The 14,473-nt window shown below is 64.8% G+C and overlaps 1 protein-coding gene across 3 annotated transcripts; it reads right to left on the reverse strand.

Annotated features, from left to right (window-relative positions):
* Positions 1–6,082: 6,082 nt before the first annotated feature.
* KLF8 (KLF transcription factor 8) lies at positions 6,083–13,121 on the reverse strand. Of its 3 annotated transcripts, XM_036402414.2 has the most exons (6): positions 13,045–13,121; positions 9,979–10,152; positions 9,606–9,801; positions 8,876–9,002; positions 8,635–8,768; positions 6,083–8,471 (listed from the first exon to the last, which is right to left on the reverse strand). In XM_036402414.2, exons 1-6 carry the CDS (start codon positions 13,069–13,071, stop codon positions 8,290–8,292), a joined length of 840 nt encoding a protein of 279 aa, XP_036258307.1. In that variant the 5' UTR covers positions 13,072–13,121; the 3' UTR covers positions 6,083–8,289. The 3 variants fall into 3 exon arrangements, with proteins under 3 accessions (XP_036258307.1, XP_036258306.1, XP_036258305.1); XM_036402413.2 differs by having other exon boundaries at positions 8,876–8,978; positions 9,606–10,152; XM_036402412.2 differs by having other exon boundaries at positions 9,606–10,152.
* Between the last annotated feature and the right edge of the window lie 1,352 nt (positions 13,122–14,473).

Below are 14,473 nucleotides of genomic sequence, written 5' to 3' on the forward strand. Positions count from 1 at the left end.
GCTCCAACAGAGTGCTCAGGAAACCCCAGGATTTAACCCCAATCCCAACCCCAAGCAGGAGGCCAGGAGCTCTGTCACCAGCCATGCTCCACATGGAGCTCAGGACGATCCCACACCCCAGGATTCAATCCCCAATCCCAACCCCAAACTCTGGCACCAGCCCTGCTCCCATACAGAGCCCAGGAAATTCCAGCACTCCGAGATTCAATCCCAATCCCAATCCCTGAGTCCTTCCAGGAGCCTCATCAGCCACAGGGCCTGGCCAGCTCCAGCACCACCAGGATGGAGGGGTCAGTCCCAACCTCGAGGCCTGGAACACCCCCCAGCTGGGCCACTGTCCCCAGACTGAGTCCCCTGCACTGAAACAAGGGGGATATTCCAGTTTTTTACACACATGGGCACTTTTCATAAGAAAATGCCATTTTTGCATGAATGGGTTAATTTTGTATCAAAACTACTTTTGAGAGGAAATTCTTGTTTGCTCACACTTCTGATTCCCGGGGAGAAAAGGCGAAGAATAAAAAATAAAAAGGAAGGATCAAAAATAAAAGGGACAAACCCTGAAGGAAAAGAAAAGCAACAAAAAGCAACAGTTGGAAAACACAGACAGGTAGGAGGGCACAGGGTTCTATGGAGACACCAGACAACTGTGTTTGGGTTTCACTTCTGGAAAGGAAGGAGTGTAAAGATCCAGAGATAAAGGGAATAAAAATTACCTTTCTGGCAAAGAACTGGGGGGGAAAAAAAGGGCAAAAAAAAAAAAAAAGCCATTCTGCTCCAGATAATCCAGCCCCGAGTGTCCCCAACCCCTCCCCAAAGAAGAGCCTGCATCCTCCCCCTCTCTGTGTTCATCCATCCCAAATCAGCCCCAGATTCCCCACTTCCCTGTGTGTCCCAGGCAGGATCCCATACAGGCAGGGATGCTGCTGTCACCACCTTGGGGACATCCCAGCAGCTCCAGGGGAGCACAGGAGCAGGGGAAGGAAGTGTGGGGACCGAGGCTGCTCTACCCCCCTGGGCAAAGGGAGAGCAGCTGCAGTGCTGCCAGGGCAGGGCAGAGCCTGTTCCATGGCATTCCTGCCACTCCAGGGCCTTCACATGGGACCTGTGACCACTCAGAGCAGGAGCCACAGCAGAGGTTTGGTGTCACAGCTGCCACCCCACTCCAGGGACCAAAACCATCAGCTGGGGGGGGCTGAGCATCCTGGAGAGCAGAGCTTGTGAGCCCTTGGGAGAGCAAACACAGGAACAGCTCCGGCCTTGCAGGGTTTTGTTTTCCAGGGAAGCTGTGCTGCTGCTGGAACTCTCACCAGGGCTCCCAGGGGGATGCCAGGGACAGGGGGATGTGTCACCAGCCCTGCAGGACCCCACGGGGACAGGAGGAAGTTTGTAGTGAGGGTGGTGAGGGTGCCCAGAGCAGCTGGGGCTGCCCCTGGATCCCTGGCAGTGCCCAAGGCCTGGCTGGACATTGAGGTTTGGAGCAGGAAGATTATGAGGGGATGTTAAAATTAGGGCTCATTTGTGTCCTTTTTAATCTAAGGGTATTATTAGTTGTTTTGTGACTAGGTTGATAAATCATAGCTGGAGGGTTGAGAAGCAGTTAGTAATTCATCGATTGTCTAGGGAGGGTAGTAAGAGAGCTGGGAATGTTATTGAGATGAGAATTAGTGGGATTCCCAGGAAGGATGGGCTTGAAAATTGGTCGAAGAAGCTTAAGTGGGACGGTGGAAGGTGTCCCTGCCGCGGCAGGGGTGGGATGGGATGAGCTTTAAGGTCCTGTCAGCCTAAACCATTCCATGATTCCATTATAAAACCAAAAGTGTTCCCTTTCTCTCCATCCCACGCGTAGCCGGGTGAATCCCAGGAGCAGGCTGCTCCTGCCCAGCAGGGAGCAATCCACGATTTCCAAAGGTGGAGCTGCCCCTCCTGGCAGGGATGGGCCAAAGGCAGGCAGTGCCCTTATCTGCCCCGGGAGAGCGGCCTTGGGTCCCTCTCTGCCCCCGGCCCTTTGCCCGGGGGCGCCGCCGGTCCCGTTGTGTCCCCACGTGCCACCCGCGATGGCGCAGAGATAAGAGCGGCTCCCGTGACCCGGCCACCAACGCGCTCCCTCCCGACCTTCCTCACGTTTCCCTCCCTCACCGCACCTCATCGCACGCAGAATTCCCCTCTGAAAAGCCGACACCGAGAGGCTGGAGGGGCTTTGGGAAGGGAGATCCTGTGCAGGGAGGGATGGAGCTGAGAGGGGGTCCCAACCCAGGGGCTGAGGCTGCTGGGGAGATCTGGGGAGCCAGCCCCGGATCCCGGATCCCGGCACTCCGGGTCCATGGGAATGGTGAGGAAGGACAGCCAGGCCCTCCTCCCTCTCACAAGGGAGCAGGAGGCAGGTGAAGCCCCGGATTACAGAGACTTGAGCTAAAAGGCAAGAAAGGCACTGAATTTTGAGGAAACCTGGACCAGGCTGGGAAGCAAACCTCAGCTCTCACTCTTCAAATGATCCCAGGCACAGGCAGAGGCAGCCCCAGCCTGTCCCCAGCATCCCCACAGCCACCCTCACACCTCAGCACTGGGCTGGCTCCCCAAGGGATCCCCGAGAGCCCCACTCAGGTCCCCCCTCACACCTCAGCACTGGGCTGGCTCCCCAAGGGACCCCCGAGAGCCCCACTCAGGTCCCCCCTCACACCTCAGCACTGGGCTGGCTCCCCAAGGGACCCCCGAGAGCCCCACTCAGGTCCCACCCTCACACCTCAGCACTGGGCTGGCTCCCCAAGGGACCCCCAAGAGCCCCACTCAGGTCCCCCCTCACACCTCAGCACTGGGCTGGCTCCCCAAGGGACCCCCGAGAGCCCCACTCAGGCTCCCCCTCACACCTCAGCACTGGGCTGGCTCCCCAAGGGACCCCCGAGAGCCCCACTCAGGTCACACCCTCACACCTCAGCACTGGCTGGCTCCCCAAGGGACCCCAAAGAGCCCCCCTCAGGTCCCAGCCAGGAGGGGAGCTGGGGAAGGGGCCCGGCCCTGCCTGGGGGTCCCTGGCCCATTTTCCCTCCTGCAGCAGCTCTTCCCTCCCTGCTGTCCCCCGAACCCCCCGGGCACCCCGGAGCACCCACCTGTCTCGGGGCCGTGGTGGACAAACCCAGCCCGCTCTGGCTGTGCCTCCCTGGGCCGAGGCCGCCGCGGGCTCCCCGTGGCCAGGCCCCGCTCGCCTGTCCCCACGGCCGGCGCACAAAGCTCTGCAGAGCTGCCCGAGCAGCCCCGCGCCTCCCCCGCTCCCCCACCGAAACCCAAAACCACCTATTTTTGTCTTTTCCTTTCTCCTCCTCGGGAGGTTTCCAGCCATCAAATGCTTCCCGGGAGCCCTTCAAAGGAAAAGCGGCCGCCCCGTCCCATCCACTTGCTAAACCAGTCTGAGCAGTGCCGGCCGGGCGGGCGGGCGGAGAGGCCCCGGCACCCCCGACAGGGACAGGGACAGGGACAAGGAGCAGTCCGCAGGGACCGCGGGGATCCCAGAGCCAGGCCACCGCCACCCCATTGTCCCCCGGGACACGGGGGGGACACCGGCCCGCAGGACCCCCAGAAGGCTGCAGAACCCCTCCCAGCCACTGCTCCTTGGGGATTGCTAAATTCTTCTGCCAGCCATGGAAAAGTGCAGGCAGGGGATGGGGAAAGAGCCCAGAGGAGATGGGGAGGCCCCCGTACCCCCAGTCAGGCAGTGGGGGAGCACTGGGAGGCAGTGAGATGGAGCAGCTCCTCCAGGTGTTCCTGGGAGAGGAGGAGGAAGGTGAGGAAGCAGAAGGGCCTGAGGCTGAGCTGGGTTTCCAGGACAAAAATTCAGAGTGCAAGGAAGATGATATCGGCCTTTTTCCCCCCCAAACCCCAGCCTTGGACCTTTGCCAAGCCGGGAAAACAACCGGGAGGGTTTTCTGGGCTCCCACCAAGCACTGAAGAATTCCCAGGGCACTTGGAGCTGGATGTGCCCCTCATGCCACAGCAAAGCCACTGCCAGAGGGGCTTTGCTGAGGCTCAGGGACCACCTGTGCCCAGAACGGGGGTGGCACAGCCCTCCCTGGGGGTCACCCTGCCCTTGGCACATGCTGCAGGACAGGCCCAGGTGACAGGGATGGGGCAGGTCAAGGTGAGAGCCAGGGGGAAAAGTTCTTGTGGCTGTGGAAGGGCTCAGACAGCTCCAGGACAGCACAGGGAGCAGCTGGAGGCCCCATGCTGAGCTGAAATGGGCCCAGGGATGTGGGTGAGGATCTCAAGTGGGGCTGCTCAGAGCAATTAAAAGCCTCCAGGGCCTCACCCAGGAGAGGCAGCTGGGGGGAAGCCCAGCCTGGAGCCCCGGGATGGCGGGGCCAGCCCCTGGGGAGGGGGTGGCACCTGCTCCTGTGTGGCAGGACCTGCTCCAGCATCTGCTCCAGCCGCAGGGTGATGCCCATGCACTGCTGTCCCTCTGTCCCGGGCGTTTGGCACAGGACCCTGTGTGACCCCCACACCTCTGCAGCTCCTCCCAACACCGGGGGGCTGTCCCCCCATTCCCCTGTGCCAGCGGTCCCTGCCAAGGCACTCGGAGCGGAGGAGCTGCAGCCCGAGCAGCGGAAGGGTTTGATGCCCCCATGCTTGCAGAACTCCGAGGTGCAGCCTTCCCATGGGCATTTTTGGGGCTCCTCAGCCGTGCCGGGGGAGCACCGGGGGATCGGGGAAGCTCCCACAGAACGGGAATCCCCCGGCTCCTCCCCGGCCGTGGCTCAGCGCGGGCCGCTGGCGCCACCGGGTGCCCGAGCGCTGCCACCGGGTCCCAGCAACGCGCCCGGCCGGGTTTGGGGTGCGAGCAGCGCCCACCGGGACCGCCCCAGCAGCCCCAGGCACTGCCGGGGTCCCAGCCCCACACACGGACTGCGGGGCCCTGGGGGTGCTCAGGAGGGGGGGCACCCCATGACCAACCTGGGCAATGAAGGACAGGAGGGTCCTCCGAGCATGGCTTTGCCTACCAGCACCCCAAAAAGGGCGAGCACAGAGCCTAAGTGCCCCAAAGTGCCACCCTGCACCTTAACACAGGGTGACAGCACCCCCAAAGAGTGCCCTGTCCCCCAAAGGGCACCTGTCCCCCTAAAGAGTGCCCTGTCCCCCAAAGGGCACCTGTCCCCCTAAAGAGCGCCTGTCCCCCTAAAGAGTGCCCTGTCCCCCTAAAGAGTGCCCTGTCCCCCCAAAGGGCACCTGTCCCCCTAAAGAGTGCCCTGTCCCCCTAAAGGGCACCTGTCCCCCTAAAGAGCGCCCTGTCCCCCCAAAGGGCACCTGTCCCCCTAAAGGGCACCTGTCCCCCTAAAGGGCACCCTGTCCCCCTAAAGGGCACCTGTCCCCCTAAAGAGTGCCCTGTCCCGCTAAAGAGTGCCCTGTCCCCCTGAAGAGCGCCTGTCCCCCTGAAGAGTGCCCTGTCCCCCTAAAGGGCACCCTGTCCCCCTAAAGGGCACCTGTCCCCCTAAAGGGCACCCTGTCCCCCTAAAGGGCACCTGTCCCCCTAAAGGGCACCCTGTCCCCCTAAAGGGCACCTGTCCCCCTAAAGGGCACCCTGTCCCCCTAAAGGGCACCTGTCCCCCCAAAGGGCACCTGTCCCCCTAAAGAGCGCCCTGTCCCCCAAAGGGCACCTGTCCCCCAAAGGGCAGCTCCCGAGAGCCCCCCCGTGCCCCCAGAGGAAGCCCCCAGCCCTGACACACACTGCCAGCACCCTGTGCCCTCAAGGGACGCCCAGGCTCTGGCTGGGGGCGCCCCCAGTGACACCCCCGAGGTGCCCACAGGTGCGTGCAGGGGAGCCCGGGGGTCCCGGGGCTGACGAGGAGCCGGTTTGGGCAGGGGTCCCCGTGGCACCTCATGCCGGGAGCCCCACGCGTGTCCCGGGTGGGGTTGGGGTCCCACTTGTCCCCCAGTTGTCCCCCGGTCCCGCTGGCCGGGCTGTGGGTGGGGCCGGGCCGGGCCCTTTAAGAAGCTCCAGCCTCGACCGAGCCCAAGGTGGCGCCACGAGGCTCTTCAAAAGGTGACAGAATTCCCAAATCCTCTTAAAGTAGGATTTTTTCATTTCTGTAAGGAGTAATTTTTATCATTTCTTTATAATTTTCTTCCCTGGAATGGGACATTTTTCATGCAAAATCCCCAAAAAGCTTCAATTGAAGAATTTAGAGATTTTTTCCTTAGCATTCCTTAGAGTCCTATATGTGGGTTTTCATCAGGATGAATGATGAAAACCCAGATTTTCAATCTTTCATCATTTCAGGATGATGAAGAGAACTGGGATGAGGCTGGAGCCCTGTGGCACTGCAGTAATGACAGGTGCCAGGCTGCTGTCACCCCACTCTGTCATCCTCGGTGCCCAAGCCTGGAGCCAGTTGCTGCCCATCCCATGTGTGCATCCAGCTGCAGCCTGGACATTTTGTCCAGAAGGACCCTGGGAGAGACAGATCAAAAGCTTTGCTGGAGTCCAAAAAGATTCCATCTCCTTGATCAGCCAGGTGGGATACCCTGTTGTGGAAGGAAATCAGGCTGGACAAGCAGGACTTTCCCCTCATGGAGCTGTGACCAATGACTGTTGTCTTCCCATACCTCCCAGAATCATCTTTTCCAGGATTTTACTGGGCACTGAAGTGAGACTGACAGGCCTGTGGGTTCCAGGGTCCTCCTTCTTGCCCTTCTGGAAAATCAGGACAACAGTCCCCAGTTTCCAGCCAGCTGGGACCTGCTGGAGTCCCAAGACCATTCAAAATCATCAAGAGAGGCTTTGTGATGGAATCAGCAACTCTTGGAGGATTCTCAGATGAATCCCACCAGGTCCCAAAGGGATTTGGAGGGATCCAGCTGGAGCAGGAGATCCTGCACAAGCTCATTCAAGATCATTCCTGCAGTCCTGCTCATCCAGTTCAGGGCACTGGGACTCCCTTGGTCCATCCTCTGGACACAGAATGCCTTGAACAGCTCTGCCTTGTCCCTGTCCCCTGTGGGAGGTGACATCCTCACCCCGACCAGGCCAATCCATGCTATTCCTACAGTGCCTCTTGCCATTAATAGGTTTGAACAGGCATTCCCCACCTGGCAGCTTTCCTGCCCAGGCCTGCAGGGTGGGGTGGCTGTGCCAGGGACAGCCCCAGCACTTGCCCAGTGCCCAGCCAGACTCTCCCTCAGGCCGTGGGGTCAGGGACCACCTCAGGCCAGGGACAAGCTCTGCCCATGGCACACCCTGGCTAGTGGATGGGAAGCTGAGGAAATGCACTTTCCCAAGCAGCTGTGAGTTGTTTTCAGGGGCCACAGGTCCCTGAAGTGCCCCCCCAGCCTTTCCTCACATCAGTTCCCCCATCCCCACACAGCCAGAGCAAAAGCACCAGCTCAGAGGGAGTCTGGTAACTCCCCACAGGGACTGCCCTGAGCATGGGAGGTGTCATGGTCCCCATCACCCTTCCCACCACCCAACAGCTCTCAGCATCCAACCCCAAATCCTGACACCCTTCCAGCAACCAGGGGGGTTGGCTGGGGGGGATGAAGAAACACTCCTCAAAAACCATTATTAAAAAGCAAAGCGTGTGGCCACAGCCGCTGGTTTAACTTAGAAACACTTGAAGTGGCCCAGAGTCTTCCAAAAAACCCGAGAGCTGCTGGCCCTCGTCCCCCCCACCCTGTCCCACCCCCTCGTAGAATTCCATAAAAGAAAAGTTCCATGTTCCACAAAGTTTCCCTTTGTGTGGTGGTGATAGTCTTGTTTGTGGGTCACTGATGGGTTGTTTCCCCCTTTCTTGATTCCTCTTTTCCTCCTGGCTCTCTGCACACCCAGCACTTCCCATGAAGCCCAGCACGTGCTGAGGGACACACAGAGAGGTGATGTCCCTTCTCCTGCTGGGACAGTCTGGGGATGGAGCAGGAATGGCCATCAGCTCCTCCACGGGGCCCATCACCCCTTGCCCCTGTCCTTGCCACGGCTCCCAGCACTGGTAGGGGCAGGGAGCACACAGGGGACAACAACGGGCAGGAGGCTGAAGAGCCAGAGGCAGCTGCTGGGTCAATTCCAGGTGAGGAGTCAAGGAGCCTCCAGGCGAGGACAAACGCAGGAATAAAAACAGCTGGGGACAAGAGAGAAGGGGCAGCAGTCCAGAATCCATTGTTTGCCGTCCCATGCCGTGCCGGCGGGGCTCCTGCAGCGGGCACGGCTCGGCCCCGACGCTCCGCAGTCCCCGCCCCGCCCCGCAGGAGCCGCGGGGTGTGCATGGATGGAGGGAGGGAGGCGCTGCCGGCTCCCAGCGCGGCGGGCACCGCTCACATCATGACGTGCCGCCGGCGGTGCAGGGCCAGGTGGTCGGAGCGGGAGAAGCTGCGGTCGCAGTCCGAGCAGCGGAAGGGTTTGATGCCCGTGTGCTTGCGGAAGTGCCGGGTGAGCTCGTCCGAGCGGGCGAATTTCCAGGTGCAGCCTTCCCACGTGCATTTGTAGGGCTTCTCGCCTGCGCGGGGGAGCACCGAGGGGTCAGCGCTGCCACAACAACGGGCCCCCAGAGCCCTCACAGGAATTCCCAACGGGGAAGCCCTCAGCACCTCCACCCAGCACTCCCAAAGGGCCACAGCACCATCCCATGGGGAATCCAGGCACACCAATCCCAGCTCTACCTGTGTGTATCCTCCGGTGGGCTTTGAGGTGGGAGCTTTTGGTGTAGACCTTATTGCAGCCCTCGAAGTCGCACTGGTGGATGCGCCGCTTCTTCAGGTCCGGGGAATCGGCCCTGGGCCCCCGCGCCGCCGGCCTGCCGGGAGCAGGGAGAGCTGGAGCCACGGCCCCGCGGCCCACGGGGGGCTCAGGGGGGGCTCAGGGCCATCAAGGGTGGGGAGGCACAGGCAGGAGGACACTCACTCTCTCGGCAGGTCCTGGAAAGGCGCTGGGCCGCTCTCGGAGGCGCTGTCCTCGCTGTCACTGTTCATGTCCATGGGGTACACGGAGCCAGGGTCCATTTTCACTGGAGGGGTCCGGGAAAGAAAAGCTTTAGGGCACAAAGAGGCAAGGGGTGAGGACAGAACAGAGACGTCCCCAAAGCACCCAGCCCACATCAGGGGCTGCTCCTGCTCCTTCCCCCTGCTCCTGCAGTGCTCCTGGCACAGCCTGTCCCTACAGAGAATCAAATCCAACTGGGTAGATGGAGAACCGCCAAAGGGAGGAAACAACTTGGGGGCACCACTTTTGGCTGCCTGCTCCTGCCCAGAGCAGGGCAGATCCAGGTCCCCCACCCTGGTTAAGGTGGGAAGCTGGGAATGTCCTGGGAAAGGGGATTGTGGGGGGCACAGAGAGCAGCTGAGCTGAAACCAGAGCTGCTGGCAGCAGGCAGCCAGTGGGAAGGGCAGGGCAGGCTGCCAGCGGCAGGATGGGTGGAGAACAGGCAGTGCCATGCCCTGTGTGTCCCTGCCCTCCCCATGTCCCCTGGGGGGCACAGGCTGGGGGCTGAGAGGCTTTGTATGAGAGTGGCACACGGCAGTGGCAGGGACACTCCACAGTGAAAAATGAGATTCCCCTCGAGGCTGCCCCTCCACGAGGCAGGACAGACACCCTCCACCCCCCAGATTCCAGCATTCTCCCCAGGTGCCCTTACCAGACCCAGCGTTCTTGCCGTCCCCCCCGATGAGGGGCACGGTAATGGCGGTGACGCCGTCCGTGGGCACGGTGGTGTAGACGACGGGGAGGGACTGCACCACCACGGGGATGGTCTGCAGGTTTCCCATCTTGCTGGGCAGGTTGACAGAGGGGATGGTGTGGATGACGTGGAGGATCTGCTGCCCGCCGCTGCCCTGCGTGGAGGCCAGGATGGAGCCGGGTGAGAGGACAGCCGGGATGGCCGAGGTGGAGCTGAGACCGGAGGGCGGGATGGACACGGTGCTGGGAGCGGGAAGCGGGGGAGCCACCAGCATGGGGGAAGACTGGACCGAGGTGGAGGGCGGTGGCGGCGGGGCCGAGGCCGGAGCCACCTTGGATTTATTGAGGGAGAGATCGACGGGCTCGGCCTGGGGCTGGCTGCAGTCGCTGGCCAGCAGCTCCTCGGGGGGCTCCGTCTTGATGTCGGCCAGCAGCACCGGGGGGTCGAGGGGGCCCTCAGCCAGCAGCGCCGACGAGCTCATGGCGGGCGTCGCCTTCCCCTGGCCCTGCAAGAGACCCGCAGCCCGTGAGGAGCCGGGGAAACTGAGGCACGGGGCGGGGGCGAAGGGGTTTTTTTAACGGGCTCTCACCAACCAACCGACCGGGGCGGCGCCTCGGGGCGGCTCCGGCGGGGCGTGGGGCCACCCGGGGGTCGCCGGGCATGGCGGGGCCGGGCCCGCCCGTCCCTCACGGACCCGCCCGACCCCTCACGGCGGCGGCCGCGCGCGCCGAGGGCGGGAACCGCAGGCCCCGCCCCCCCACCCGCGCCTTTGTGCCGGGGCGGCCCCGCCCCCCGCGGGCGGGGCGGGGCGGGGGCGTGTCCCGCGCGCGGGGCGGTGGCGGCCCCGCCCCGCTCCTTCCCCCCGCGCCTTAAAGGGACCGCGCCCCCCCGGCCCGCGCGCCCCCGCCCGAGGTCACTCACGCACTGACCCGCGGGGCTCCCACGCGTGTCCGCCGCGCCCGCAGCTCCCCCCCGCCGCCCGCAGCACCATCTCCCGGGCCGCGCCGGCCGAGGTGCGAACGGCCCCGCGGCTCCACCTGGGCTCCGCCGCGGGTGGAGCTTCTTAAAGGGCCCGGCCCGGCCCCCGCGGGAGGCACCGGGCACGGCCCCACCCGCGGCACGGCCGGCGCTGCGCCCCCGCGGGACCGCGACACGACCGAGGGACGAGCGGGACCCCCGGCCCCACCGCACCCCGCGCTCGGTCCCGGGGCACGCGTGGGGACTAGCGGTCCGGGGGAACCCCCGGCCGAACGAGCTCCTCGTCACCCCCCGCGCTGCCCCGGCACCCCCCGGCGCTGCCCCGGGCCCCCCGCACGTACCTGCCCACGCAGGGACCGTCCCCGCCCGCGGAGCCCCCACGCACCGGCCTCGCGCGGCGGCCCCGCCCCGCCACACCCAGCGCCGCGCCCCGCGCACACGGCCCGGCCCCGCCCGGGGGGGGCGGCGGCTACAGCGCACCCCCGGCACCGGCACCGAGCCCGAGCACCGGCACCGAGCACTTCCGATACCGGCGCCGAGCCCGAGCACCGGCACCGAACACTCTCGATACCGGCACCGAGCCCGAGCACCGGCGCCGAACCCCCCCGGCACCGGCGCCGAGCCCAAGGCACGGGCACGGAGCACCCGCTCACACACGGAGCCCCGAATTCACCGTGCCCATAGAACCGGGTCCCCCCAAAGCGCCTCCACGCTCAGGGCAGGGATCCCCCGCGAACCCCCGCACCCAGCCAGGGACCCCCCCCAACAGACGCCCAGAGGCACGGAACCCCCGAACAGAGCCCCCCACGAATCACCCCCAGGTACAACCGGGAGCCCCCAAACACACCCCAAAAAGAGCCAGAGAGACCCCCCCGTCCCCAGAACCCGCCTCGTCACCTGGGGACCCCCAACACACAGAGCCCCCTCCCCCCAAACAGCCCCAAACAACCCCAAACAGAGACAGAGACCCCCCCTCCCCAGTACCCACATATTGGCGGGACCCCCCAACACAAACACTCAGCCAGGGACCCCCACCAAACAGCCCCAGAACCAGCCAAGGACCCCCAAAGCATCTTCCTCACACGCTCACAAACTACCAGCGCCCCCAAAAACCTCCACTCTCAGGTAGGGACCCCCATAGACCCCCCTTCAAAGCCAGGACCCCCAAAACACCCCCCAACAAGGAGAGACACCCGTCAAACACCCCACGCTCAGTCAGGACCCCCTCCAAATCCCCAGGTCCCCAAAGCACCCCCTCCAGCCAGACCCCCCCAAAAACACACCAGGGAACACCCCCAGACAGACACACAACTGCCCCCCGCACCTGGGGACCTCATTGTCCCCCCAGAGCCCCCCAGGACCAGCCCCTCACACCAGGAGGGTCCCCACAAATAGGTTCATTGAGGGGGGCTGCAAAAGGGACCCTGTCCTCCCCTGGGGGACCCTCCCATACCCAAATTTGGGAGTCCCTTGTACCCCAAAGCACCGCGGGGGTAGGGGGTGCGGGATGGGGCAGCTGAGTGGGCAGGGGGAGGTTCATTGCACCCCAAATTCCTGCACTGCTGACCCTCCCCCCCTTTATGGGTGAACTGAATTCCTCCGTCCTCAGCCCGGTGCACCCCAAAGCCAGCCAGGGGTGCGGGGTGGGGGCTCGGGCCCCCCCCCCTCAAACCCACATATCGGGGGGCGCTGTGCATCCCTCCCAACGCTTTATGTCCCCCACACCCCGGCAATAATTAGTGCCCCCCGTTTTTATCCCTAAACAGCTTAAGGAGGCATTTCGGGTGACCTTGGGCGGGGGGGTGAGCGTGGGAAAACGCCTTCCACGGCCCCCCCCCCCCCACCGCTTTGTCCCCTCCGTGTCCCCACCCCCTCCCCCCGCTGCGTGTCCCCCACCCGTGGGCGTGGGGGGGTCACACCCCGCCGCCGCCGCCACACCCCCCCGTGGAATTTCCTCCGCGCTCCACCCTCCGCCGGCGGCCGCTGGGGACACGGCGGGGGCGGGGGGGGGCACGGAGGGAACACAGAGCGGGGACGCCCGTGTGGGGGGGGAGGGCGAGGGGCACGGGGGGCTGGAGCCCAAGCGGGGCCTGTCCCTTTAAGAGCAAAGGGCGTGGGAGGGGAGGGCAGGGCGGGGCCGCTGTGACCTCCCGGCCGCGGGGGGGCGCCCTGCCCGGAAGCGCGCGCGGCGCACGGCGGGGGGGGGGGAGGGACACCCCACGCGCGACCCCCTCGTGAGGGGCGAGGGGGGAGGGGAGGCCTGAGGGGGCGCGGGGGGCGGGGCCCTCCCCCTCCATCCCTCCCTCCCTCCCGTCCCCTCCCTCCCCGCTCCCCCCGCCCGACCCCGCGCTCCCATTCCCCCCCCCTCCCGGCCCCCTCAGGCCCCACGCGCGCCCCCCGCGCCCCCGGCCCCACGCACCGTCCCCCGCGCCTCCTCCGAGCGCATCCCCGGCCGCCGCCGCCGCCGCTGCCCCCGGGGCGGTGCCGGGTGGGGCGGGGTGGGGCCCCCACGGGCGGGGAGGGGCCGCGTGGGGCGGAGCTCCCCTCCCCCACCCTCTTTTTTTTGGGGTGGGGGTGCCCCGCCCTTGAGATGACATCATCGGCAGCCAATGGGCGGCTCCCCTCGCATCCGGCGTTGCCATGGGAACGCGCAGGATTTGGGGGAGGGGGGGTGGACCCCAACTTGTTCCCACCCCGCCACACGGAGTGCACCCCAAAACCCGGGGGGGGGCGGTGCTGGAGGGCTCAGCCCGGGGGAGCTCGTGGCACTGATGAGGAGGAGCAGGGACCCCCCCCCATTGGGGGTTTGGGGTTCTCCTGCACCGCCACCCACAGGCGCTGGAGCACCCCCGAACCCGAACACCCAGGGGTGCCCTGGGGGCGCTCCCTGCACTGCCCCCGTCCCGCACAGGTGAGCCCCCAGGTATGTGGGGCACCCCCTCAGCACCCCGGGGGGGTCTCCCAGGGTGGCAGGGTCCTGCCAGAGCTGGGGGAGCCCCTCCAGGGGCTGCAGCCGTGGAGGGGTCTGGGGGTCCCCTGGCCCCTTCCTGGGGGGCCCTGGGGTGGAAGTGCCAGTGGGAATCCACCCCCACGCTCCCTGAACCCCACTGGTTTTCCAGCCCTCATCCCACGGGACCTGGCTGCTCTCAGCGCTGTGTCCCCAGCCTCGGGGTGTCCCCACCCTGCTCTGCATTTGCCAGGCTGGGTTAATCACCCCATGTCCCCCCAAATGCAGGACCCCCACCCCCAGCCCTGACCCAGATCATCCCCAGGGATGGGAAATCCTGCAGATGGGGACTCAGCCAGGTGTCCCCTGCTCACCATGTCCCTGCCAGGGGTGACTCCAGGAGCAGGTAATGGCCACCAAGGTGGTGACCTTGGTGCACACAGAGCTCATCCAGGGGTGAGGAGGGACCCCCATGACCCCCACTTCTGCCAAGCCACCACACCATACACAAACAGCACCAAACCGACTTCGTTTTGGCAAAAACCCCTCTCCCTCCTCAGGAAACACCAGGGAGGCCCCAGGACAGGCTCAGGCAGGGACCCTCCCACAGCCAACCTTCCTTGGGGGGCTTTTGTGGACCCTGCACCCAAAGCACCCCCACCCCGATGTCACTGAGCTGAGGGACCAGCAGCAGGCACAGGTGACCTCCCAAAAAACACAGAAGAAAGGGGGGAACAGCGCAGGAGTTCCCCCCAAGGCCCCCTCTCCTGCTGCCCAGGGATGCATTTGGGCAGGAGGGGCAGGGAATGGTGCAGAGGCTCCTCACGAGGTGCCCACAAGGCACAGCTCAGCAGTGACAGTCCAGGGTGACTTTGGAGACTTCGTGACCCCCTGGATGGGT

The sequence above is a fragment of the Molothrus ater genome, chromosome 14, assembly GCF_012460135.2.
Source record: "Molothrus ater isolate BHLD 08-10-18 breed brown headed cowbird chromosome 14, BPBGC_Mater_1.1, whole genome shotgun sequence".
NCBI classification, from domain to species: Eukaryota; Metazoa; Chordata; class Aves; order Passeriformes; family Icteridae; genus Molothrus; species Molothrus ater.

What these genes read in the sequence shown, in the direction of transcription:
- KLF8 (XM_036402412.2), bottom strand. Translation starts at nt 13,071, where the DNA reads ATGCGCTCGGAGGAGGCGCGGGGGACG. An exon ending in CGGAGGAGGCGCGGGGGACG is followed by an intron (nt 10,153 to 13,044) that starts GTGCGTGGGGCC and finishes GGTCTCTTGCAG; the next exon opens with GGCCAGGGGAAGGCGACGCC. An exon ending in CGGCAAGAACGCTGGGTCTG is followed by an intron (nt 9,003 to 9,605) that starts GTAAGGGCACCT and finishes TGTGCCCTAAAG; the next exon opens with CTTTTCTTTCCCGGACCCCT.